This window comes from Spodoptera frugiperda, chromosome 28 (assembly GCF_023101765.2).
Source record: "Spodoptera frugiperda isolate SF20-4 chromosome 28, AGI-APGP_CSIRO_Sfru_2.0, whole genome shotgun sequence".
NCBI lineage: Eukaryota > Metazoa > Arthropoda > Insecta > Lepidoptera > Noctuidae > Spodoptera > Spodoptera frugiperda.
Window position 1 is genome coordinate 8,770,911 of NC_064239.1, and position 27,990 is coordinate 8,798,900.

The 27,990-nt window shown below is 36.9% G+C and overlaps 2 protein-coding genes and 2 long non-coding RNA genes across 4 annotated transcripts; all 4 read right to left on the reverse strand.

The window, feature by feature from the left end:
* Positions 1–9,409: 9,409 nt before the first annotated feature.
* LOC118265430 (uncharacterized) lies at positions 9,410–10,791 on the reverse strand. The gene is made up of 2 exons (XR_007707317.1): positions 10,024–10,791; positions 9,410–9,517 (listed from the first exon to the last, which is right to left on the reverse strand). It is a non-coding gene; the product is annotated as an uncharacterized LOC118265430 (long non-coding RNA).
* A 499-nt stretch (positions 10,792–11,290) lies between these two features.
* Positions 11,291–12,585, reverse strand: LOC118265485 (uncharacterized). The gene is made up of 2 exons (XR_004782753.2): positions 12,370–12,585; positions 11,291–11,561 (listed from the first exon to the last, which is right to left on the reverse strand). It is a non-coding gene; the product is annotated as an uncharacterized LOC118265485 (long non-coding RNA).
* A 2,082-nt stretch (positions 12,586–14,667) lies between these two features.
* Positions 14,668–15,986, reverse strand: LOC118265423 (uncharacterized). The gene is made up of 2 exons (XM_035578279.2): positions 15,573–15,986; positions 14,668–15,113 (listed from the first exon to the last, which is right to left on the reverse strand). The coding sequence occupies exons 1-2, from the start codon at positions 15,840–15,842 to the stop codon at positions 14,889–14,891; spliced, it is 495 nt and encodes a 164-aa protein (XP_035434172.2). The 5' UTR covers positions 15,843–15,986; the 3' UTR covers positions 14,668–14,888.
* A 1,412-nt stretch (positions 15,987–17,398) lies between these two features.
* On the reverse strand, positions 17,399–27,971 carry LOC118265217 (uncharacterized). Its single transcript, XM_050705936.1, has 3 exons — positions 27,831–27,971; positions 21,263–21,394; positions 17,399–17,594 (listed from the first exon to the last, which is right to left on the reverse strand). The coding sequence occupies exons 1-3, from the start codon at positions 27,843–27,845 to the stop codon at positions 17,439–17,441; spliced, it is 303 nt and encodes a 100-aa protein (XP_050561893.1). The 5' UTR covers positions 27,846–27,971; the 3' UTR covers positions 17,399–17,438.
* Positions 27,972–27,990: the final 19 nt, after the last annotated feature.

Consider the following 27,990-nt stretch of genomic DNA (forward strand, 5'->3'; position numbering starts at 1 on the left):
TCATCAGCCCTACTGGGCCCCATCTGAAATGATCTGATGGCTCTTTGACTAACTTTTCCGTACTAACTTTTGACGTTAAGCGAAAACGGGGTTTGATTTCATAATTACAGATCTTGACAATTTTGTTTGATTTTGACAAATGTTATATGTAACAGCAGACTAAAGTTAAGCGTCCACAGGCTCGCATTGTACGCATTGCACGCATCAGATTGATCGCATCAAACGGATTAATTTAAGACCAACTAAAATCCCTTGCGTGCGATGCATCCGATGCGAACCATACGGGCCTGTGGACGCTTACCTTAGGGTCCTCATCCATCAGAGATGTGCTATGCTACGTTGCTGTGGATGCGTTTGGCTTCCACCATTCATATTCATTGGTACGCATAGCTTAGCATTGGTGACAACGGACTCAGCTAAGCTACGTGTTTTAAATGGAAAGATGCGTGCTATGGATGACTTCCCTACTATCGATTCATTACATACTCGAGCTGCTCATCATCCTCGCACAGCTATATAGCTTAGTATCGGTGGAAACGGTCACATAGTTTCAGAGCTTAGCCATTACATCTTCGTACCATAGCTACAAAGCACATCTCTGGTGGAAAAACACCCAAAGACCTCTGCCGACACCACCGTTGCCGGCCGGCCATTACGCACATTCATAGATATTACAACAATTGAGTAAACACAACATTTTACTTACGTTGTAGCTACTGCGACCGGCATTATGTCCAATTATGTCGATTTTATTTATTTGATTTATTTTATTTCGTATAGTCATGCTTCGGCAGCTAACGAAATTAACATAACCAATTTTATGATTGATTGCCCGTATTTATGCATTCTGCACATCTGAAGAATTTGTTTATATCAACTATATGAAATGGTATATGAATCAAATAACATTTACAAATATTTTGTAATAACATAACAATAATAAATAAGCCTGTAGATGTAGGTGAGGTGTCGGAAGGTAGTCGTGGGCCATGCTACAAGAGCCAGTAGCTATCAGATCTCCCAGCATACAATACCATTCCTCTTCTTCAGTTTGTGTAGACTGATGAGATGCAGTTGTCCTACTACTGACTCACAATCAGTAGCACAGCTATACCGTTCTAGGCCCGTGGCAAATACATCAGATGGGCTATTTTTAAAGGGAACGAACCCTATAAAAAAGCAAGAATTTAGAAGAAAGCCTGTAAGAGTTAGCTCCTTCAGGCTGGATGCCCGAGGCATTTTGCCGACTTGAACCCCTGTAGTTACGCCACTGCTTATCACAGCATATAAACGTGGGAGAGCCATGCTTCGGCACGAATGGGCCGGCTCGACCGGAGTGATACTACAGCCTCACAGAAAACCAACGTGAAACAACGCTTGCGTTGTTTTTCGTTATGTGACCTCACGGTTACCGGAGGCCCAATTCCTTCCCAATCTTCCTTAACCTCGATTCCCCAATAGCCCTTAAATTCCTAACCCCCATAAGGCTGGTATTGCACTTGTAACGCCTCTGGTGTTTCGGGTGTCCATGAGCGGCGGCGAATGCTTAAGGGATCCGTCTGCTCGTTTAGCGGCTTATAACATAAATAAAAATTAGTTCGAAGGTATTTCTGTTTTTGGGATACCGCCCGGACAGTTTCAGCAGTTGTTTATCATGCCTTGAAGGAAATCACAACTCTTCCGTGAAATATCCCAGACAAGGCAGCACGATTAGGTACGCCGTACGGAACAGTCGTCTCTTAAAAATAATTGGCATCTCTCGAGGTATAGAGAAAACATTTCGCTGGGGAATCTGACTCCGAGCGTTCATAGCGGCTTGCTAACCAAAGCTGGAGAACATCACAGATACGGGCCCGTCTCAGTGATTTAAAGCAGCATGTCTCTCTCTGCAACAAGGGCTAGGTCTGGTGTTGAGCGCTCGCAGCTCGCAGCGGCTCGCTAGCCAAAAACTGTGAGAACACCGCAGGTACGAACATGCGCAGCATCTTTCTGATTAAAGGCAACATGTATCAGCAACAAGGGATAGGGAGACGAGGGCTGAGCGCCCGCAGCGGTTCGCTAACCCAAGAGTGTCACGTCAAGTGAGTTTTTTTAGTTACTCAGTCAACTTTTCCGTTACTGAGTGACTGTCAACATTACTGGACCTAGGAAGCTGAAATTAGCACGTATGCACTGGGGAACGCAAGTATTAATTACTATTACCTACATAGCTTGATCTAAAAAAGCAAGTTTGAAAAATATATAAAGGAAAATACAGGAAATATTAAATATAAAGTTGCTCAATCATCATCATCAGCAGCCGAGAGATGTCCACTGCTGAACAAAGGCTTAGTCCTCCACGTAGATCGTAGCTTAATCATGCAGTGTGATAAAATATTTTTTATCATCAATATTTTTTTTTTCATTCTCGTTTAGCAATGATAATATTAGATAAGTTTAGAAAATAAATATGACTTATTGATGCGACATTTCAGACAATTGGGATAATTTGTCCGATACGACACATTCTATTGATGATTTATTTTTTGCTTTTATTTCAGGGAAGAAAAATTGCATGAAATAATTAATATACATTTAATAGTTAAAACTTTTTTATTGTTTATACTTAATACAAAATTAACAATATAATACAGCAAATTACTGTCTAACTATCACTAATATACCTACCTACTTCGTTTTACTTATTTATTTACACAATTTTACAGTAAAAGTAAAAGGCACCAAAGACCAGCAACACACTCTTAACTTCATGAATATAGCTCTTTCCATGCCCATTAGAAATTACTTATATACTATTTGCTATACTAATGCCTTGTTCGCACTCCGCTAGTATTTTCGTTCAATAGCGAGTATATTATAGTAGCTCTCTCTCTCTCTCTCTCTCTCTCTCTCTCTCGCTTCTGTCCCAAAAACGAAACGAGAGAGGGCTATTGAATACTCACTACTCGACTAAAATGCTAGCGTAGTGTGAACAAGGCATAAGAGATTTAATGGTTACTTAACCCAATCCTTAGCAATTGTTTTCGATACAAAATCCTTACTAAGGAATAGTTTAAGTAAACATTAAATGCCTCTTAATACGGCAGGAATATGTATTTAATATACACAAGAATACAATACACTTATAGGTTGCATACATTTCAGTGAATTCCATTATTAGTAATATTTTTGGTGTCGACGTCAGGGAGAACACGGAAATATTGGTTAGCGATATATAAAACCACCAATAACGTAGTCCCTATTACACCTCTGAAAAAGAAAACATATTATATTAACAAACGTAATTTATAAAGTTTTTTATGAATATTAACTTTTCGCCTGTGTGATTTACAAATTGTTGTTTCGGGTCTGGGTGTAATTTACAAATTAATTTAAACTTCTATGTTTGTAAACGCACCCACGACATAGGAGAAAATACATTTCCGAAGCAATAACAAAGTGCTTGAAGATGCGAAATGTTGAAAATATTAATCGGTGATGTTCATTACTAAATTAGACAATAATTTGATAAACAAGATACTTACGTTGCTGCAAATAATGCCATTTTAAAAATGATGGTTATATGATACTTATTAAGTGTTGTTTCACAACATTACCTACAAGTCGTACTCCGGTCGCGTATACAATTTTCTTAAACGAGTTTCGTTCTGAAGACTTGTTTTTATACTGTACATACTGTACATCAGCTATTTAAAAGGATATGGATCACATAACGTTTACAAATACTGTTACACCGGAATGACAATAAATAAACCAATTTATACCCAACAGTCGTATCGTGACGACAGCGTAGAATACTTCTATCCAAAGCGCCAAAGCGCTGGGGAATCTGATTCCGAACGTTCACAGCGGGGAAATAAAATGGAAATCACTTATTTGTGCGTACGAAGTCGCTGGCGGAAACTAGTATTACATAGTTTGTTACAGATTGATGTAAAAAAAGTGTGTTTGAAAAAGACATAAAGATGAACGTTATGAAATTTATATAATAAAGAAAAAGAAATAAAATAAAGGAAATGTGAAGTAAAAAGTTGCTTGATCATGCTGCGTGATAAAATATTTTTTAACATCGATATTTTCTTTCCATTCTTTAATAACAATAAAAATAGGAGATAAGCTTAGAAAATAAATATGACTTAATGACGCGAAGTTTCAGACAATTGGCATAATTTGTCCGATACGACACATTCTATTAATGATATATTTTTTACTTTTAATTTCAGGGAAGAAAAATTGCATGAAATAACATACACTTATTAGTGAAATCTTTTTTATTGTTTATACTTAATACATAATTAACAATTTAATTACCAAATTACTGACTGATCACTACTTACTTCGTTTTACTTATTTATTTACACTCTCATAGCTCTGATTTTCATGCCCATTAAAAAAATACTTAGGTAATATCCGCTGTACTAATGCCTTGTTCGCAGTACGCTGGTATTTTAGTCCAATAGCGAGTATATAGTAGCTCTATCTCGCTTCTGTCCCAAAAACGAAGCGAGAGAGTGCTATTTAATAGCTACCTACTGCTAGCTACTCGACTAAAATGCTAGCGTAATGCGAACAAGGCATAAGAGATTTAATGGTTACTTAACTCCTTAGCAATTATTTTCGATACAAAATCGTTACTAAGAAATAGTTTAAGTAAACATTAAATGTCTCTCAATACGGCAGAAATATGTATTTAATATACATAAAATACAGTACACTTATTTATAGGTTGCATACATTTTAGTGAAGTTTCAAATATTTTGTTAATTGTCCATTAGACGTAGTATTTTTGGTGTCGATCTCAGGGAAAACACGGAAGTATTGGTTAGCGACATATAAAGCCACCAATAACGTAGTCCACATTACACCTCTGAAAAAGAAAACATGCATTAACAAACGTTATTTAAAAAAATATATAAATATGCATTGACCTATGTCAAAATTAGGTTACCTATTACTCAAGCAGCGAAAAATATGCATTGACCTATGTCAAAATTAGGTTACCTATTACTCAAGCAGCAAAACAAAATTGAATTATTTTAACTTTTAATGTAATTTTGATCCTTCTCTATAGCTGACAGTGACAGTACGATTGTTGTGGTGGCTGGGCAACTAGCTGCGGGTTCGATTTCCGCACGGAACAACTCTTTGGTTGATCCACAAATTGTAGTTTCGGGTCTGGGTGTCATGTGTATGTGAACTTGTATGTTTTAAACGCACCCACGACACAGGAGAAAATCCTAGTGTGGAGCAACATGTAAAAAAAATGTGTCGTGGGTGCGTTTAAAATATACAACTCTTGATGCACCGTTATTAAATACTCACTAATGTTTATTACTAAATTAGACAATAATTTGATAAACAAAATACTTACGTTGCTGCAAAAATTGCCATTTCGTCCAATTATAAAAAAATATGGTTATATTATACTAATTAAGTGTTGTTTCACAACATTAGCTACAAGTCGTACTCCGGTCGCGTATAAAATTCACTTAAACGAGTTTCGTTTTCAGTGCTTCTTTTTATGCTGTAGCAACCTGAGGAATTTGTCTACATCAGCTACTTAGAAGGATATGGATCACATAACGTTTACAAATACTGTTTCACCGGAATGATAATAAATAAACTGATTTTTACCCAACTGCCTCGTTGGCCGAGTGGTTGCAACTGCGACTGCCGAGCAAGGGGTCTCGGGTTCGATTCCCGGGTCGGGCGAAGTATTACTGGGCTTTTTTCGGTTTTTCGAAAATTTCTCAGTGGTAGCACGGAGTCTGGAAATGTGCCCGGTATATGGCAATAGGCTCACCACCGAAGTGGGTGTACACAGTGGCATTACGTGCCATAATGTGCACCTCTGCCTACCCCTTCGGTTATTAAGGCGTGACGATATGTATGTATGTATTTTTACCAAACAGTCGTGTCGTGACAACAGCGTAGAATACTTCTAACCCCGCCTCTATTTGGAAGAAGCCCGGGATGTCATTAAAACTGTACTCTCAGTATAAGTTTGCTTTACCTTTAAAGTAATCGAAACGAGAGCGCGTTCGGCACTTTGATTAGACGGCTCGAATAAACCAACCAATTAGGGCGCCGAACACGCTTTCGTTTAACGTAAAGTAAACTCGTAAGGGTATACCTAATCCGGAGCTGCGGACAACCTAGCGGGTTTACCGGGGCTCCGGCTCGACAAGCAGGAGAGGAACGAATCGTTTTTAGTCAGTAAGAGTCTGACACTCCCTCTCGCCTTGCCCTGGCGAGAGAAGTCATTGGATGATTTTCCCCCTGAAAAAAAAAAAGGGTATACCTAATAGAATAGAATCAGGTGTTACTTTGCGGAAATTCGTGCTACACTAACAATACATTAGATTTTTAGTCTTCATTCTACTTATAGATCTACCGCCGAGTCCGAGTCGCTATTTTGGAATCCTTATTAAATGTGCCAACTTTGGTGAAATTTGCCACTACTAGCGCAATTTTTTTTTTTCATTATAGTCACTTAAAGTAAGGTGAAATTCAGATTACTTGGTTCGTCTAAAAATTACATCCTTTTCCGAACTGAAGCAGTTGGCTCATAATTAATCATTCCATATTACTGAAGCACTATTCAGGATTCATTCTTCCAAGCACTATTCATTTGTAGCAACAAGAGTCAAAAGACTGGCATTTCGTGGATAACACATAAGTTTAAAAACTGTAGGACTAAGAATTTTTTACATATTTTTTCTGATTACAGTTGTAACCTTGCAAATCACCCGGTGCCATTTGAACGTCAACTTCTGGGGACACACTGTATATCTAAAGAAAAAAAAATACTAAGAAAGGTGGAAATCGTTCCTTCTCTTCTCCTCTTATGATATTTTTTAAATTTTGTATGTAATCCTGACCTACAGAAGTTATAGCGGTTTTGGAAGGAACAAGGTACTGGCAAAAGTAATAGGTAGGTACCCACATACCTACGTATTAAACACACTTATTTTATATGTATTACTAACTGGCCCGGCAAACTTCATAACGCCTCAAAAAAAAAAAATCTCACCTTTTAAACCTTCCCTAGACTTCCACAAATAATTCAAGACCAAAATTTGCCAAATCGGTCCAGCCGTTTTCGAGTTTTGGCGAGACTAACGAACAGCAATTGATTTTTATATATAGAGATATGTATTGATAGAGGTTATAGGAATATTGTAGCAAAATGACCAAAATATATATAAGTTATAAATAAGTTAATTGAGAAATTATGAACACAATTTTTGTGTTTTACATAATTTTTATATTTACCTTAATACCATATTATCACATTTCATAGTTCATATAATTTATAATAATCATTATATTATGAACTAAAATTAATTTATTTTCAATCAAAAGAAAACTGTCAAAATGTCCTAATTTCTACAACATCTAATAAAAAGGAGGACATCGGTTTGAATCCTGCTGATATCATTTCCAGATTGTTTGTGGAGTTTATTTACTAGTCATCCATTCCGATAAACCGTAAGTGAGGTTTGTTATGGGAACATCATTATTTTGTCGATCTGCTTCCAAAAGATATCGGCTTCCAAGAAACAATGTCATAAATAGAGCAGCGATCATCAAAGTTCTGAAAAAAAAAAACAATTATGTTATACACTTAACACATACACAACTTCACCCCTGTCTTCCATGGGGGTAGGCAGGGACAATGGACTGCCAATTGCTACGACTCGACTTTTGAGAGTTAGGAATTTAAGGGTGGTTGGGGAATCGGGGATTGGAAAGATTGGGAAGGGCCTCCGGTAACTTCACTCACACAACGCAAGCGTTGTTTCACGTCAGTTTTCTATGAGACCGTCTTATCAATCGTTTACCGGCTTATAACACCAAATTGTAATAGAACATAGGTACTTATGTACTTACAAACCAACAGCCATTTTGTCTTCTTTCAGATATATTTGAATAACCCTTAACACATTGAACGCCGTGGTGGTCACCGGTGACTAACGTTAGCGGAGGATTTGATTTCAACAGTTTTCTATTGGCAGTCAAAGACTTAAATTATAAAATGAAGTATAAGTACGTCATTCTTCGTTGACGGAGAAAATTCACAAGCGCCAAATTCATCTGAGATGTCTGTATTTATGAACAGCAAATTTATTTATGTTTACATCAGTTTCAGTCAAGGATGTGTATTTAATTACATTTACAAACAAATTAAAAAACAAATAAAATCTCAACTATTGCATTTCATAATATCGTGGTGGCCCGGTGGCTTAATTAAGACGCCCACCTCTCATGCATGAGAGTGCGTTCGAAAAACACCAACGACAAGTAGAAATATGACTTTTTCCAAGTTATATGTACTTTCTAAGGTTATTTAGACACCACTGATAAACGGAGAAGAAAAACATGGTGAGGAAACCTGGGCTTATAATTTCTAATTATAAGTTTGAAATGACCAACCCGCATTCAGCAAACGTGGTGATTGATGCCCAAACCTTCTCCACGTAAGAAGAGGGCTTTGCTCAGCAGTGGTCACTTATAGGCTGATGATGTGATGTTTCATCGTACGACTGAGGTTACCAGGCTATCGACACAAGTTTGTATGTCCTCTCGTGTTGTGGGTGTAAACTTGCCATCATATGATCCGTTTGCCCCTCATGCTGTGCAAGATGTTGGGTTTAATTTTTATTAATATTATAATTGACTAAGCCGGTGGCGCAGTGGCTGGGCAACTGGCTGCCGAGCGACATGTCACGTGTTCCTATATTTCACGAACTCTGTGTGATCCATTGTTTACATTCCGCTTATAGATCTCTCTTATAGAGCTCCATTGTTCCGGGTTACAGGAGAAAATACCAAAATTAAAAAATATATATATATTACTACTGTTTTATTTTATAGTACAAGTATCTATAGTAATAAATAACATTGGAGTGTCTGTTTGTAATATTGATATAACCGCTTTTTACAACATGTATATAAATAGACCTATGACATATATAGGTATACCAAAATACCAGACCGGGAATCGAAACCGAGACCCCTTGTCCGGCAGTCGCACTTGCGACCACTCGACCTCGACTCGATGGTCAATGTAATGCCATCTATTCTACATAATATAATACAAGTCCAATAGCGATCCAATTATTCATATTGTCTATATTACAGATTCTTTGATGTACACCCAAGATACAGGATAAAATCTTACGTGTAGGATAACTAAGGAAAAACTTATACTAAAAGCCACTGTTGTAGGTAATCAGGTAGACCGCTTCTTTGTGTTTCATCGGGTAGCCGAAGCCAATCTGTTAAATGCCTTTTTGAGTGGTTTGTAGTACTCGTAATATTAATTAATTCTGGATACTCCGTCGACTCCGCCCTAGGTTCCACATAATGAACTCTAAGTTGTGGACGTCTGGTAGTAGTGGTAGTGACATTGGTACTGTTGGTACTGTTAGCTTCGGTGGTGTTGGTTTCATGTCTTTTTGAGTACATTGCTCCCCAAAAAATTGCGTAAAGCAACATACTTGCTAGCAATATCCTGCAACAGTAGAAAATTCCGCTTAAAATTTCACATTTTGAAAAGTAAGAGGTTAATATTAAGTAATGTTTAACAATACCCAATTCCCTATTTGATAAGGAACCCAAGGTATCCTAATTAATAAACCCGGTATTTCGTAAAAGTACTGAGGAACTATTAGCAGTATCCTCTAAATTTTATTTTTAAAGCCCTAACTGCTAAGCTCAACCCAAGTGTGGGCAATGCGGCAATTCTTCGTATGTTATTGCCTATATGTCGTACTTAAATCGTGTAAGGTCGTGAAATGTTTTTTTTTTTGAAAATAAAAACAACCACCTGTATTGTCCACTGCCTAGTTGCACTGAACTATCTGAGATCGCAGTTTATAATCGCAGTCTGTTTAGACAGTCCATAAGATGGATCTTGCGAAACCCATAGTAAGAGTGGGGGTGGTGATAAATGATAAATGTAGTCTACACTGCTGTCAACCCACGGTCACAATATATCACATTATAAAGAAGACTCACCAAGCAAATACCATTTTTTCTTTTGGCGAAATTCTTAGAAGAAACGTTTGTGTGGTAGGATATTCACACTACAATCAACTACGATGAATTATTCAATTCAATCTGAGTAAGTTGGAAAATTGACAGAGCGCGTATCGTGAACTAAGGCTGAGTTTTCAATGACAACTCTTAATACGAAAAAACCATTTGCAATACTATTGTTCATTCTCATTACTGCCTAGTTTATAATCATTATCTTATTAATATTTAAGGAACAGCACGAGGAAACAAAATCTGCTACCGATGATCATGGCTTGAGACTTAAAAGGTTTGATTTGCAGCCCAAAACACTTGGCCCAGTCGGCAAATCCATCCAAGTCACGATTCATGGCATCGATAGCAGAACGAGCCTCAGACATGCTGATGTAACGATACAGCTGCAAATCGTCCGCATAGAGATGGAAATTAGAAGAAATGACCTTGGCAACGGTATTAATGAAGATGCAGAAAAAAACAGGGGAAAGTACGTCACCTTGGGGAACACTTAATTTCTTCAACATAATGAAATCGCCTTAGGATTTTTGAAATCAACAATGATTGTTTTGACACGGAAACTTATCGTTAGATACAATGGACAAAGGAGTTTGATTCTCACGCTCTAAGATGGTAGTATTCTGACCTAAGCAAAGAGAATATCGGGACAATAAAATCATAGTAAAAGCCTAAAAACACGCTTTTAGTCAGACGTCTTTGTCACCTAGAGAAAAGGATCTATCTAATGAGCCCAAACTCGATACGTTTACTAGTAGGTAGAGATTCTCTCCAAGATTTCATCAGCCACCCTCCAATTCTATCACTAGATCAGCTCGACTGTTTCATAATATTGTATGGTATATCCTATCTAATCAATATTATAAATGCACACAAGGTGTAAACGGAACGCCCCCGAAAATCGCTACAATTTTTTTTTGTTTATCTTTTAATCGTGTTCATTTTCGTGTTATTCATGCAACATCAACCTTAAGCAGTTGATTACAATAATATTATTACATTAAATTTATTATACATTGAATTCCCGTTTTTTTTTTTAAATAAGACCCTTTTTACCATCGCCTGTTTGCGGTTTTTAGGAGCGTTCCGTTAACATCCTGTATAGCTTTCCATCAGTTTGATGGTAATAGAACAATATTAAGTTGCTGCTACAGGAAAAAAACACGTAATACTTAAAGTTATATCACAAAAAAATAAAATACAAATACACTAAAATTAAACCACAAAAAACTACAAATACATCACAAAAATTTATTAAAAAAATATAATAATTAAACTTGTATCCTATGACATTGCAAATAATTCTCTATAGCTATTGATTTAAATGCTAATTTATGGCGTTTATGTCTTGTTGATACCGTTGCTTTGGTAACCGCTACAGCGGTAGAGCTGTCGGTATTGTCATGGTCGTCGTTGTCTGTTGCATAGAATGTGCTGCATCAGGCATGGTCATCAAGTATTTCGTCGTCCAGTACGCTCCAAAAGCCAGTAGTCCCGTGATAATTATGCTGAAATACACCAATATATTATATGTAAATATATCACTAACACATCTGTGGGAGAGTCATGCTTTGCCACGAATGGGCCGGCTTGACCGGAGTGATACCTCGGCCTCACAGAAAACTGACGTGAAACAACTTGCGTTGCGTTGTGTTTCGTCGTGTGAGTGACGTTACCAGACCGATTGCCTATCTTCCCAATCCCCGATTCCCCAACAACCCTTAAATTCCTAACCAAGGCCGGCACGCTAACACCCCTGGTGTTTCAAGTGTCCATGAGCGGCGGCGATTGCTTACCATCAGGTGATCCGTCTGCTCGTTTACCGGCTTATACCATAAAAAAATCTGTCCCGCTGAATCACAAAGGTTTCGTCACACACTGAAAAAAAAAAACACGACAACATCACACACACACTTGTAAGAAGAATCGATCATAATACACTTATAATATTATTATTTTACTATTTCCTCCACCACATGGCTCTGTAGTAAAAATAACAGCCAATATATTATATTTCGTCCCCAAATCAATGACCACACTAAATTGGATCACCATGAAATGAAATACCCAACAATAGGAAAGTTTCATGGAACCTTTTCACCTGTGGATAAATTAGATATCGCAGGCAGATTATCAAACACGATCACGATCCGGGTATCGAACCCAGACCTCTTTAATCACCTGCTTTACAGTCACTTATCCAAATATCATTTTTATCGGCAATTATCATCACCACTGGAAATACCACCTCGATTTAATAGAAAAAAAAAACAATTTTTAACAAAATCACTTCAGACTTGAACAATGTAGACTTACAATCCAAATGGCATTTTAGCTTAATAATTAGTCTTCGCTCTGAATCGACTCCACACATGTCAGTCTTTGACTAAAGTAATTTTATAATAACAATACTTTATATAGGCTTCGCAAGGCACGACTACACTAACAGTGCTATGTTTTGGCTATACAAAGCTGCAATGTATAACAATTCGAGAAGCGAACAATTCGAAGAGTTATCGCTTCATATTATATTTAAAGATGTTGTATCCAAGTTAGGTAAAATTATTGTTAAGCTATATGTACCATTCATCATATATACTATCCCTACCTACTTACCTACTATAATACATATATACGCATGAGACTGCGTAGAGTACCGATGAATCAATGACATCAAGACAAAAAGGTTTTTGAAAGGTTCACACCATTATACCCAATATCAAAGATCGATCGTATATTAAATGAAACCAAAAAATATGTGATTCGATTGTAATATTCTATCTTTCAATATTTCATTATACAAGTACTTACACACATCTTCCTTGCTTCTTGTTACTCTTTTATCCTACCTCATTATGTAATCGGTTACTTGAGGTACATTTAAAATAATTGATTTTTAACGGGCGGACAACTGACACGTAGCTTCACTCGTGTAACCAACCAGAAGGTTTGAAATTATAATGGCGGTCTTTTAGTATATTATTACCCGACTGCGCCAGAAGGAGGGTTATTACCCGACTGCGCCAGAAGGAGGGTTATGTTTTTCGAGTGTATGTATGTATGTATGTATGTATGTATGTATGTATGTATGTATGTATGTATAATTGTTTGGCACGCTCTGCAGCCTAAACGGCTTGATGGATTTTGACTTGAGAGGTGTCGTTAGATTCGTATTTACTGTGAGAGTGACACTGGATATATAAAAATCCCAAAAAACAAAATGGCAGATTTTTGGCGCCAAATTCGAATATTGCTCACTCTCTCGCCTAAACGACTCGATGGATTTCCTCTTTATAGGGGTCGTTTGATTCGTATTTACTGTGAGAGTGACATTAGATATATCAAAATGAAAAAATAATAAAACTAAAAATAAATAAATGTAATTTTAAAAAACCCGACCGTTTCTAAATTAAAATCTAAAATAATTGATTTTTAAGCAGTCGGGACCCATTCTAGAAAGCAAGCCGTATGTGCCCTCACAAAGTCTTTATATTTAGAATGGGTCCCGACCATTACCTTGTTTTAGGTTTGAAATTATAATGGCGGTCTTTTAGTATATTATTGTTTGAGTAATTCGTCTATTTAAATGCATTTCTATGATATAAAGATACATGTAATGCTTATCAATTATATCCTTTATGAAAGCGTGTGTAAGTTATAGCGGTACAGGCGCTTACCACCAGGCGAGATAGTGGCCAATCGTCATTCTACTAAGTCTACAAAAATAGACTGGCAAACGACAAAGTTGATCTCTTAAAGTCTGCCGCATATAGATACTATAGTATAATTCTTTCATACAATGCATTTTTTTACCAAGATTCCTCAAATCTTGTCTTTGGACCAAGATTCATCAAAAACAACACAGTAATGACGGTGCAAATGAAACACGGTGCAAAATCATAAAAAAACAAACACGCCTGTGGAAAACATAGCATAGGCATAAATTATTAGATGATATATTGTTATCGCTTTCAATAGCAATCACACTACCCAATCCTAAACTTTCTCCCAAATAATCAACGTCTAATGTTGTCCAAACACTTTTGTATAGTAAAGAATAGTGATGTGAACTATAAATAATGTTCATTCATTACATTCATAAAACAGTGTATCACTCCCAAACCTACCTATATTGTAATTCAATAACATTTGTGTGGAGAATTTCATCTATTTCTTTCTCATTATTGTGTAAGTATTATTATGTCTATTTTATTCCCACACTTTCTTTACTAATATTGTAATTTCTTCTTTAGTATGTGTATTACATTCTTGAAAAGTTATATATTCTATAGGGAAAAATGCACATAATAGAATTGTTTAATAAAATTGTGTAATAATTTCCGTTGTTCTGGCATATTACGTATGAAAATAGTCATAGTAAATATATATTACAAATTGACAACAAAAGAAAACCTACACATGATCTATATTTAGATGTTCGTTTATCCGGGGCTGCGGACTACCTAGCGGGTTCACCGGGGCTCCGCTCCAACTCGACAAGCAGGAGTAGGAACGGGGTGGTTTTTAGTCAGTAAGAGTCTGACACTCCCTCCCGCCTTGCTCAAGGCGAGAGGAGTCATTGGATGATTTTCCACCTTAAAAAAAGCTGTTAAATGTTAAAAAAATAATCTTTTATTTCAACACAATTTCAATTAACATCGGTAAAACGTATGGCAATATCTGTCCTGTGCATAAAAATAAATACTAGTTCCCTATATATTGTATAAAGAACTTTAATTAGAACAACCATACGTCTCAAATACTTTTGTAAAAAGAAATCCACATTTATCATAGACGGACTCATGAATATAATTTTCCAACTATTAGAATAAATGTTAGGATTTAACAATGGCGAAGATGAGCTCAGATAACTTGACGGCTCCAGCTACGAAACAAATAATGCCGATGGCATAGTAAGCTCGATCGAATTGTGATACCATAGTGTGGCTGGACACTACACGTGGGTTACGGGCTAACTGTCTTGAACTGCGCAAGCTTCTTATCATTGGTGCCGTAGAATTCGCATGTTGCCGGCTTAACCATTGCATTTCATGTGCAATCTAGAATAAGTACAATATTCGGTTATACTGTGTCCATCAATTTATCATTGAAACGTGCACTTTTGCTTTATTATTTTTAGTCGCAAGGTATTGCTGAACATAGGTCCCTCCAAACATCTGCCAGATCAGTTTCCTACTATCTCAAGCTAATCCATCTATGTATATAGTTACTTTGGTGGAATAACCGTTACAGGTTAATATGATATTACACGAATTCTACTAGTATTACTGGGTTTTCGGTTTATGGAAAATTTATCTGTGGTAGCATGGAGCCCGGTATTATGCCCAGTATATGGCAATAAACTCACCCCGATTACATGGGACTTATAACACAAATGGTGAAAAGTGGGTGTAGATTGTATAGCGGCATTACGTGCCGTAGGTAATGTGCACCTCTCCCTAACCCTTCAAGGATAAAAAGGCAAGACGTTGGTAAAAAAAATGAATTCTACTACTAACCAAAAACGCACTGGTTAACCACAAAAGGCATATCCCAGTTACCACATAATATCCTTGAACAAAAATATCAATTGGCTCCTCTACTATCTTCGATATCATTAGACCGATAGGTATTATGATTTGGCTCCATATCGCTCCCCCAACCAAAGTCTGTTCATCTCGATGTCTTGGTCTTGCATCTACTCCTGCCCCAGCCCAAAGGCCGGCTGCAGCTATGACTAACCCTATACTGGTCAGTTGCAGCACTATTTCAACAATTCGCTTGACCATTTTCTCTTCATCTTCAAACTACCTAAACATTTTAAATTGTGAAAGAATTGTTTGTTTATATGTGTCTTGTACTATTGTAAACAAACAATGTAAACCTATTGAAAACGTGACGTTCATTGACAGATATTGTTTGGAGTGATTTCTAACATAGATAATATTTTGGTATTTTTGTTTATATAATGGAAGAGGAAAATTTGAAATGAGTTCTTTGTTCTCTGATTTTTTTTGTGATCTGATGATCTATTTATTTGTAAAAAAAATCGTTCGGCAAAAAGTAAGTTATGATGGTTTGCAGGGGCGTAGCTAGCGCCGTAACAATTATACATTTCATTTCAGAAATCACAAAAGTCCAAATAATCAATTCTTTTTTTTTCACTTGACAACTTTGGGAAAATTAACGTCATCATAAGGGCCCCCAAACATGAGTTCGCTATAATAGCATTTGTAAGTCCCCCCTTTTACCACTTGAGAGACAGAAAAAATAGGGCATCCAAACAAATGTTTATAGCAAACTCTCCAATTTCTTTTTCTACAGCCATCCGATTAAGGCGTGTGTATGTATGTAAATAAAGGAAGTAAGTACATATTGTCCTCATCTGTAACCCACTAATCCCCAATCCGCAAACCCCTAAAAGGCCTTCAACGCACTTGTGGCTCCTCTGACGACGCCAATTGCTTACCATCAGGTGATCCATCAGATCGTTCGCGAACCTGGCTCATAAAGAAAGTAGAACCCTTTACTTTTTATTATTATAAAACAATATTTTACACACACGGAAGTGAGTAATAGAAACTTCCTCGTCTACTTAAAACATTATTGTTTTAAAAAGATAAAAATTAACCTCTCATAACATGCCATTGTCAAAACATAGATTATATCTAATATTATAACAATATAATTTCTATTATTAATGTTGTAATATTATTTCCGTCAATAGAATTAGTTGTTTTGTCAAAGGCATAATGAAATATATGCAACTTATTGATGCATATACATACCTACCACCAAATTATCAATCAAATTAATATAATAAAAGAAAGATTTATTTATTACAGAGACTGTAGCTATTGGCTAGTTACTGAATCGCTTTTTTTATGGGGGCAAAATCGTCCAATGATTTCTCCCGCCTTGGGCAAGGCGAGAGTGAGTGTTAGACTCTTACTGACTAAAAAGCACCCCTACTTCTGCCCTTCGAGCCGGATCCCCAGTAAACTCCGGAAATCACTACATTCGTCATTTTTTCAACTGCATACGGTAAAACGGGGTGAATAAAATTCGAGGGGTAAATAGATGCAAAAGAGAGCTGAATCAATGTTAGGAAAATATTCTAACATCTATTCACCCCATCTGCATCTATTCACTCTTTGAATTCTATTCACCTTGTTTTACGGTACTAAATAACTTGAATAATTATACAAACTTTTTAAGAATCACTGGTGAGAGAGATGAGGCTGGTGTATATATTTATTTAAACACAATCATTAATAATATAAATAAAGTAAAATTTGAATGATCAGACGGTTAGACTGAACACATATAATTAAAAAAAATTGCACAGTGTGGGTTCATTACGGTCAAAAATATTATTTTAACATTTATGTGCGTGAAATCTGAACTTCAATAATAGTACAAGAAAAATTACATTGGTCTCCATAGAGAATAGATTTAAATGTATATAAACCATACAAATGCAATCCGCCATAATATGCTCGAAGAATCTCTTCGTAATTTAATGAAAACTTGTAGTGTCCCTGTAACAGAAATAAGAGATCGTCAAAAAAACTGCAGAAAAATATTTAATTAATAAAGACCCTGTTATGTCTCAATCTCTGCCTACCCCTTCGTGGATAAAAGGCCTGACGATATATAACACACATATTTTAAGTGATCCGATATATTTATAAGACCTACACGACAGCACTTCTATCCCCATCACAGTTGTGGCATGTCAACCATCTCACAACTGTGCCCTTCTCTATGTGACTATTGTCTACTCGTTTTCCATATATTCCATAAAAAAGTATATATTTGTTTCCGTAGCGTGTGTGACATACCTTCTTAACAATACAGTTCCTTGTCAGGTTGAATAGATTGGTCATAATAGGATTTACGAATAAGTTCTCGCAAGGTTTGCTTAGTTGTAACCTCATCATTTCGTTACCATTGGATATCGCAAAAACTTTGGCCTGAAAACAGGGATGAAAATAATGGGAATTTACATTGTGTATTTAAATTGTGTAGTATCCACTCGCACGAAGCGCTTCGCTTCAAGCTTCCTTGTGCGAACTGCTAGGGAGTGGAACTCCTTGCCGGAGTCTGTGTTTCCTGATGGGTATAACCTGGGTGTCTTCAAGGCCCGAGTGAATAGGTTGCTTATGGGCTGACGTGCTCCACCGTAGGCCGCATCATCACTTACCATCAGGTGAGATAGCCGCCAAACGTCGACCCATTAAAAGTAAAAAAAAAATATATAATCATTCATACATATGTACATACATAACCTCACGCAAATCTCAGTCCTCAGACTAATTGAGAGAAAGAAATAATAAGCATTCGTTACTTCGTTTATTTACCTTATTTGGTGACATGTTTTCATTGACCACCACGTCGAAATCAAGCGAGACATTGCTTTTGATCGTCACATGTATATCAGTACAGTCATTTCGTTTGGGCCCGTGGCATATTTCTGCTCTGGTTACAACGACGCTGAATGAACCCTCAAAAAATAATGGAGACAAGGATTAAAATATATTAATTAATTAAAAGATATCTAATTAAAATACATCCTGATTTCATAATTAAAATTTTTTATCCTGTATAACAAAAATAAAAACACGTTTTCTAAAAGCATAGTTTATGACACATGACCTAAACCCGCATTTCTATACCTATAGGCATAATACTTATCTATTATGTAAAATTACTTACATAGTTCTTATTTTTTTCAGAAAGCACAATTAACACACAACACGTAATTAAAATGATAAATATAAGTTTAGGCATATTTTTAGACCCACGTTTGTTTAAAAGTAAATACTTTCATCCGGTTAGTTCCGCTTCACGCGAATAAAGATAAATTGTATCAGTTTTACTTAAACGTCCTCTCATTATAATAAATCGATCGTAATAATCGTTGTTACATTACAAAAATAAATATAACGGAGGGTTATTTTTATACATACATATTTTACACTGAAACAACTCTTATTTCATAATAATAGGTTACAATTTACATAGTTGGTACATAAAAGGGTAAAAACTAGCTACTACCATGCGGTTTCACCCGCTGCTCGGCTCATATTAGTCGTAGCGCATTGTTTTTTAGCCTATAGCCTACCTCGATAAATGGACTATCCAACAAAAAAAAATAATTTTACAAATCGGTGCAGTGGTTTAGGAGTAAAGAAGAGGCAGAGACGCGAGTTACTTGTCGAGTCTTCTTTATGTAATTTATCGCCCACTACTCGGCTACTATTGGTCATACCGTGATGTTTTATAGCATATAGCCTACCTCAATAAATGCACTATCCAACACACAAAGAATTATTCAAATTGGACAAGTAGTTCCCAAGTTCCGTGTCCAATCAAACAAACAAACTTTTCAGCTTTACCTATGAATTATAGTATAGCTATATGACCAACTCTTGCCTATTTTGTTACAAGTTTCATGGTAAAAGAAAATACCAGACAACAACAAGAAAAGTCACAGATAAAACGCAATATGCAACGTCACGCCTTTTATCCCCGAAGGAGTAGGCAGAGGTGCTCATTACGACACGTAATGCCGCTATACAATGTACACCCACTTTTCACCATTTGTTTTAGAAGTAAGTCCCATGTAATAGGTGGTGAGCCTATTGGCATATACTGGACACAATTCCAGACTCCGTGCAACTACTGAGAAATTTTCGAAGAACCGAAAAAAACCCAGTAATACTTTGCCCGACCCGGGAATCGAACCCGAGACCCCTTGTCCGGCAGTCACACTTACGACCACTCGACCAACGAGGCAGTCACAGATGAAACGGTAGTTCAGAATGTTACTTCGATCGTGCGAAATGGATTTGACAACTAATAAATATGTATTATGTCATTGTATGCAAGTCAACTTTCATTACAGAATTCACATCAACATATATCTCCAACGAGATTGGATAAGTAAATGCGAATTTACTTATGGGTAAGTAAGTAGCCTTACTGACTAAAAACCACCCCGTTCCTACTTCTGCCTTTCGAGCTGGATCCCCGGTAAACCCGCTAGGTAATCCGCAGCTCCGGAAATCGCTACGGTTACAAAAGGTATTCCTAAGGTTATTTTCTCAACTGCATACGTTAAAACGGGGTGAATAAAATTTGAGAGGTAAATAGATACAGAAAATAGCTGAATAAATGTTGGGAAAATGTTCTAACATCTCTTCACCCCATTCCTGTATCTATTCACCCTTTGAATTTTATTAACCCCGTTTTACGGTACTAAATAACTTGAATAATTACACAAGCTTCTTGTGGTGTTCAAAGCTTGCAAAGGTGTTCAAAGCTTTTTTGCTTCAAAGGTGTTCAAAGCTTCTTGTGGTGTTCTTGTGGTGTTCAAAGGTGTTCAAATCACTGCTGAGAAATGAGATTGGTGTACATTTTTATTTAAACACAATAATTAATAATATAAACAAAGTAAAAATTGAATCATCAGAGTTAGATTGAACACATATAATTTAAAAAAAAATTGTACAGTGTGGATTCATCACGGTCAAAAATATTATTTTAACATTTATGTGCGTGAAATCTGAACTTCAATAATAGTGCAACAAAAATTACATTGGTCTCCATAAAGAATAGATTTAAATGTATATAAACCATACAAATGCAGTCCACCGTAATAGGATCGAAGAATCTCTTCGTAATTTATTGAAAACTTGTAGTGTCCCTGTAATAGAAATTAGAGATCGTCAGATACCTAAAAAAACTGCAGAAAAATATTTAATTAGCCCCGACCCTGTTAGGTCTCTACCTCTGCCTACCCCTTCGTCGATAAAAGGCTTGACGATATATAACACATATTTTAAGTATAACGCGCGATACACCACCTTTGTAAGACCTACACGACAGCACGGCCATCCCCATCATATAGATGGTTAACAGGCCACAACTGTGCGCTTCTCGCAAAACTTTCTGCCTCGCACAGCAAAACTGTGGAATGAGCTGTCGTCGGCGGTATTTCCGAACCAATACAACCTTGAAACCTTCAAGAAAAGAGCATACTCATTTTTAAAAGGCCAGCAACGCACCTGTGACTCCACTGGGGTTGCGAGCGTCCATGGGCGGCGCTGATCGCTTACCATCAGGTGACTCGTCTGCCCGTTTACCATCTATTCCATAAAAATAGGATATATTTGTTTCCGTAGCGTGGTTGACATTGGTTTACCTTCTTAACGATACAGTTTTTTGTAAGGTTGACCAGATTGGTCAAAATAGGATTCACGAATAAGTTCTCGCAAGGTTTGCTTAGTTGTAACCTCATCATCTCGTTACCATTGGATATCGCAAATACTTTGGCCTGAAAGCAGAGATGAAAATAGTGTAAATTTAAATTGTGTATTATTTATAATTATTATACATACATAACCTCACGCATATCTTCCAGGCATAATACAGTAATTAATTTAATAAGTATGTCTCAGGTAAGTTACAATACATGGGCGCTTAAGGGTCAATCTCTAAAACGAACGCATTCGTGTGGTCCCACTGACGCCCCTCAGATACAGATATTTAATGGTAATTATGTATCTCATTGAAAATAACAAAAATATACTATTTGAATACCATTAGAGGTAAGCGTCCATAGACCCGCATCGTACGCATCGCACGCAATCCGTATGACGTCATCGGTACGCATCGCATGCATCGTATTGCCGATGATGTGATCCGTATGATGTGGCTCAGTGGACGCAGTTATATGAGTTTCTATACAATATAAACTAAAATCCGTTGCGAGCGATGCGCACGATGCGGGCCTGTGCGTACCTTAACCATCCACATCTAATTATTAAGCGCCAGAGCAATCACACGAACACCCGCTTTGGAGATTGACCCTTATCTATACATATAATAAAATCGTAGAAAGGTGCTGTCTGTACATTGAAAATAAAAATAAAAAAAATAGCAGGGGTTATTGTTATGTCGATGTCGAACCCAAAAATGTAATTAATCTATACATATAATAAAATCGTAGAAAGGTGCTGTCTGTACATTGAAAATAAAAATAAAAAAAATAGCAGGGGTTATTGTTATGTCGATGTCGAACCCAAAAATGTAATTAACTTTTTTTTTGTCTGTTTGTCTGTTTGTCTGTTTGTCTGTTTGTCTGTTTGTCTGTTTGTCTGTTCGTCTGTGCGCGCTAATCTCAGAAACGGCTGATCCGAGTTGGATGCGGTTTTCACGAATATATTGTGGGATGCTTAAATTTTAATTTAGTGTTTGTTTCATGTCAATCGGTTCATAAATAAAAAAGTTATGTCAAATTAAAGAATCACGTCGAACATTCTATGCTTATACCATTAATCTCCGCAACTATTTGACGGATTTGGTTGAAATTTGGTACAGATATAGTTTAGAACCTTAGAAAGGACATAGAAAGGACATATATAGTATGTCTTCAAGAAACCTGGTTGTTACCAGACGACATACCATTTATCAGCACTATAGACAGCGGTTTTGGATATACTGGGAAGTCAGCTGTAAATACGTCGACGGGGATATTGCGCGGGCGCCCTTACGGGGGAGTGGCAATATTGTGGCGGCATAGTGTTTTCCCAAATGTGTCCGTGTTGACGTGTGATAATCCGCGTATTTGTGCCGTTAAAATTATGACGTGTGACCGGGTACTCCTAGTGGTGAGTATTTATATGCCGACTAATTCCACTGAGAATCTTGACTTATTCAAAGACTGTTTAAGTGAACTATGTGCTTTAGTGCTTACTCACGGCATTGAGTCAGTATTTATTTTGGGTGACTTTAATGCGGACCCGCGTGAATTATTTTTTAAGGAACTGTTAAACTATTGTGGTGAGCAGTTTTTGACATGTATTGATGTAGATATGTTAGGCGTAGACTCGGATAATTATTCGTACGTCAGTCAAGCATATGGTACATGTAGTTGGCTGGACCACTGCGTAGTGACGCAAGCTGCCAGGCAGTGTGTGACTGATGTGCGAATACAATATGATTCTATGGTTTCTGATCATTTACCGCTCATTATTGAGTGTAATCTAAATGTATTGACACCTAAGATTTCACAAACTATAGAATCAGACAAAAGCGTGAACTGGGGTCAACGGAGTGACGAGCAAATTGCGAAATATATGAATGCATGTAATAAATTGTTAGCTTTAGTCGATTTCCCAGTCGAATTTACTTGTTGTGCCGACTGTTGTTGTAATGATCCTGGTCACGGGCGTATTCTAGATAAATTGTACTCTGACATCGTCACTGCCCTTCGCACTGCGGCAACCGTATCAACGGAGGAAGGCCGAAGGAGGTCCAGGCGGTGTGTGGGGGGTTCACGTGTAATTGGATGGAACAAGCACGTCTCCGGGGCTCATAGGGACGCCAGGTCAAAATTTTTGGACTGGAACTTATGCGGTAGGCCTAGGTGTGGTCCTGTCTATAGTGATATGTGTGAAAGCAGAAGGGTGTTTAAATCAAAACTGAAGTGGTGCCAAGGTCATCAAGATCAGATTAAAATGGATGCCCTCGTAGATAAGCACCGTGAAGGCGATTTCCGTGGCTTCTGGCAGAGCACCGCCAAAATCAACGTCCAACCTGGCCTTCCTGCGAGCGTCGGGGGGGTGAGTGATCCTAGGGGCATTGCTAACCTCTTTAAAGAACATTTTACTGTTAAATCGCCTCATGGCCCAGGCAGTGAGGTGCTCAATACTGACAAGAGCGGTCATAAAATCGGAATGAGATTTAGTGCGAGGGAGGTAGCTAGTATTATAAAGCACATGACACGAGGAAAATCTCCAGGTCACGATGGACTCAGTATTGAGCACTTCCTGCATGCTGGACCTCACATCTCGCGAGTATTAGCAATGTTCTACTCCTTATGTGTGAGCCATAGTTATTTGCCGGATGATTTTATGAAGACGGTGGTAGTGCCGGTAGTTAAAAATAAGTCAGGTGACTTAGCTGATACCAATAACTACAGGCCTATCTCTCTTGCTACCACAGCAGCTAAAATTTTTGATGGTCTGCTTAATGTACGGTTGAACAACTACGTAACTATCCACGACAACCAGTTTGGGTTTCGTCCGCAACTATCAACGGAGAGTGCGATACTGTGCCTTAAGCACACCGTCAACTATTATACAAAGAGAAATACGCCGGTATACGCGTGCTTCCTGGATCTCTCAAAGGCTTTCGATTTAGTCCAATACGATACCCTATGGAGCAAGTTAGACCAGATTAACTTGCCAAATGAAATTACCAGCATATTTCGCTTCTGGTATGGACATCAGAAGAATTGTGTGAGATGGGAGGGGGCGATGTCGGAGCAATATGAACTTGAGTGTGGTGTCAGGCAGGGTGGGTTGACATCTCCTACGCTTTTCAACATATATGTAAATGACCTGATCGTCGCGCTCAGCAGCTGCCATGTCGGCTGCCATATTGATGGAGTGTCTGTTAATAATCTCAGTTACGCAGACGACATGGTGTTGCTTAGTGCGTCGGTTTGTGGTCTGCGGAGGTTGTTAAGTGTGTGTGAGGACTACGCACGTGATCATGGTCTGCGATATAACGTGGCAAAAAGCCAGTTCATGGTGTTTGGAGTAGGTGCAGTAAGTCCCCAAAATGTTCCGACTGTTAGACTGTACGGGACACCTCTAGAGAGAGTCTATAAATTTAAATATTTGGGACATATACTAACACATGACCTCAGTGATAATGAGGATATCGAGAGAGAGCGGAGGTCGCTCTCAATACGAGCAAACATGATAGCCCGCAGGTTTGCTAGGTGCTCAGGGGAGGTAAAAGTCACGCTATTTAGAGCGTACTGTACATCCCTATACACTTGCAGTCTGTGGGCTCGTTATACAAAAAAGTGCTATAGTGACCTCCGCGTTCTCTACAATAATGCGTTTAGGATTGTGGTGGGGCTGCCTCGTTTCTGCAGCGCCTCGGGCATGTTCGCGCAGGAGCGCACCGCCTGTTTTTATACATCTATGCGCAGGCGAAGTATGTCTCTGGTGCGCAGAGTGCGGGCCAGCTCCAACACAGTCCTGGCGATGATTGCTGACAGACTGGACTGCGCCTACATGCTGCATTGCTGCAGCAGACATGTTCAGCCAGAGCCATTTTGCAGGCGTTATTAGTCTTTATTTATTTTATTTATTTAATTCAAAAGGTACAACGGTAGTCTTGTGTCTGTGTACTGTGTATTTTTTGACTTTTATTGTAAATTGATTTATTGTATCAAAATTTTTGACTTTAATTATGGATGGATTTAAATTTCTGGACATATATCTTGATTATTTTATTTTATTTATTTTTATTTTTATTTTTCTTTTGACATAATTTATAAACATTGAACATTGTATTTTTATTAACGTATGTATTTTATAAAGCATGCAAGAATTTTGTCAAACTTTTATGGGTGCTGAAACCTGAAATAAATGCATTTATTTATTATTTATTATTATTATTATTATAGATATATTTTTATTTCAAAAATCAAAAAATAAAATAAAAATAAAATAAAATAAAATAAAATAAAAATAAAAATAAAAATAAAAATAAAAATAAAAATAAAAATAAAAATAAAAATAAAATAAAAATAAAATAAAAATAAAAATAAAAATAAAAATAAAAATAAAAATAAAAATAAAAATAAAAATAAAAATAAAAATAAAAATAAAAATAAAAATAAAAATAAAATAAAAATAAAATAAAATAAAATAAAAATAAAATAAAAATAAAATAAAAATAAAAATAAAATAAAAATAAAATAAAAATAAAATAAAAATAAAATAAAAATAAAATAAAAATAAAATAAAAATAAAATAATAATAAAATAAAAATAAAATAAAAATAAAATAAAATAAAAATAAAATAAAAATAAAATAAAAATAAAATAAAATTAAAATAAAATAAAAATAAAATAAAAATAAAATAAAAATAAAATAAAAATAAAATAAAAATAAAATAAAAATAAAATAAAAATAAAATAAAAATAAAATAAAAATAAAATAAAAATAAAATAAAAATAAAATAAAAATAAAATAAAAATAAAATAAAAATAAAATAAAAATAAAATAAAAATAAAATAAAAATAAAATAAAAATAAAATAAAAATAAAATAAAAATAAAATAAAAATAACAACATAGGAGCAAAAGAAATAGAGAAATTGAGTAAATACCACCTTTTAAAGACAGAGATTAGACGCCTTTGGAATACGGAAACGCACGTTATTCCCATAGTTATTGGAGCCACAGGGGTAGTAGCCAAAAGTCTCAGCAGATACACAGACAAACTAGAATCATCAATAGATACTACAATACTACAAAAACAAGCCGCCATTCACACAACAATCATTCTTAGCAAAGTACTAGGAGACACAGTCTTCGTCACAAACATTCCAGAATCCGATGAACTACAGCCATCCCAAACACAGACACCACACACCACTCAATCAACCATCACACAAAGCTCACAATCCACAACTGGCACTCAATCTACATCCACACAAAATTCAGAACAACACACAAACAGTATTTATATTAGCCAATCTGGTGGGATTCAACGCCGCCAAAACACAAGCGTGTCTATTCACTGCTAAAAGGAGCCCATTCACCTTGGCTCCCACTTTTCGAGATGTATCCATGGGGTGCACCGACCGCCTTCAGCTCTTGGGAGTTGAAATATCCTCAGATCTTAACTTCGGGCGGTTCATCGAGTCCAGGGCCAGGGTGGCTGCTAAGAAACTCGGCATCCTTGCTAAGGTCCGGCGGTACTTCACACCGGGACAGCTTTTAATGCTATACAAAGCACAGGTCCGATCCTGTATGGAGTACTGCGGCCACATATGGGCAGGTGCTGCAAAGTGTCACCTGGCAACTTTGGACTCGGTGGAAAGGCGTGCGAAAAGGCTAATTGGTGATCCAGATTTGGTTAAGTCCAACCTTCAAAGCCTTGAGCACCGGCGTAGAGTGTCCAGCCTTTCGGTGTTTTACAGGTTGCTTTTCGGAGAGTGTGCGCAGGAATTACACGACCTAATTCCACCATCCCATTTCTTTCATCGGACAAGCCGTCGTACGGCGGGTATCCATCCCTACGTTGTCGAAACTTCTACGGTTCGGACTAAGCGTTTTGCTTCGTCGTTTATTCCGCGTACATCGAGGGACTGGAACAAGCTGCCTACTGCTGTTTTTCCATCGGACTACAATGTGGGTGTCTTCAAGTCTAGAGTGAATAGGCTCTTACAGAATATATGTCAAATAATATTCTCGCAGGGTTATCTATTATATAAAAATAAGTCGGGTTTTCCTTCCTGACGCTATAACTCCAGAACGCACGAACCGATTTCCACGGTTTTGCATTCGTTGGAAAGGTCTCCGGCTCCGTGAGGTTTATAGCAAAAAAAAATCTGAAGAAAATCAATAGGAAAGCCCGTCTGGTGGCGAAACGGAGTTCGCCGGGTTTTGCTAGTCTATTATATAAAAATAAGTCGGGATTTCCTTCCTGACGCTATAACTTCAGAACGCACTTACCGATTTCCAAGCTTTTGCATTCGTTGGAAAGGTTTCGGGCTTCGTAAGGTTTATAGCAAAGAAAATTCAGGAAAAAATTCAAAGAGAAGCAGGAAAACGGAAAATATTTTTTCACATACAGAGCCATCTCTTGATACGAAAATACGCGAAGCCACCTGGTGGCGAGACGGAGTTCGCCGGGTTTGCTAGTTGGTAATAAAAAAATAATAAGCAATTCGTTTATTTACCTTATTTGGTGACATGTTTTCAGTGACAACCACGTCGAAATCAAGCGAGACATTGTTTTTGATCGTCGCATGTATTTCAGTACAGTCGTTTCGTTTGGGCCCGTGGCAGATATCTAATCTGGTTACAACGACGTTGAATGAACCCTCAAAAAATAATCGA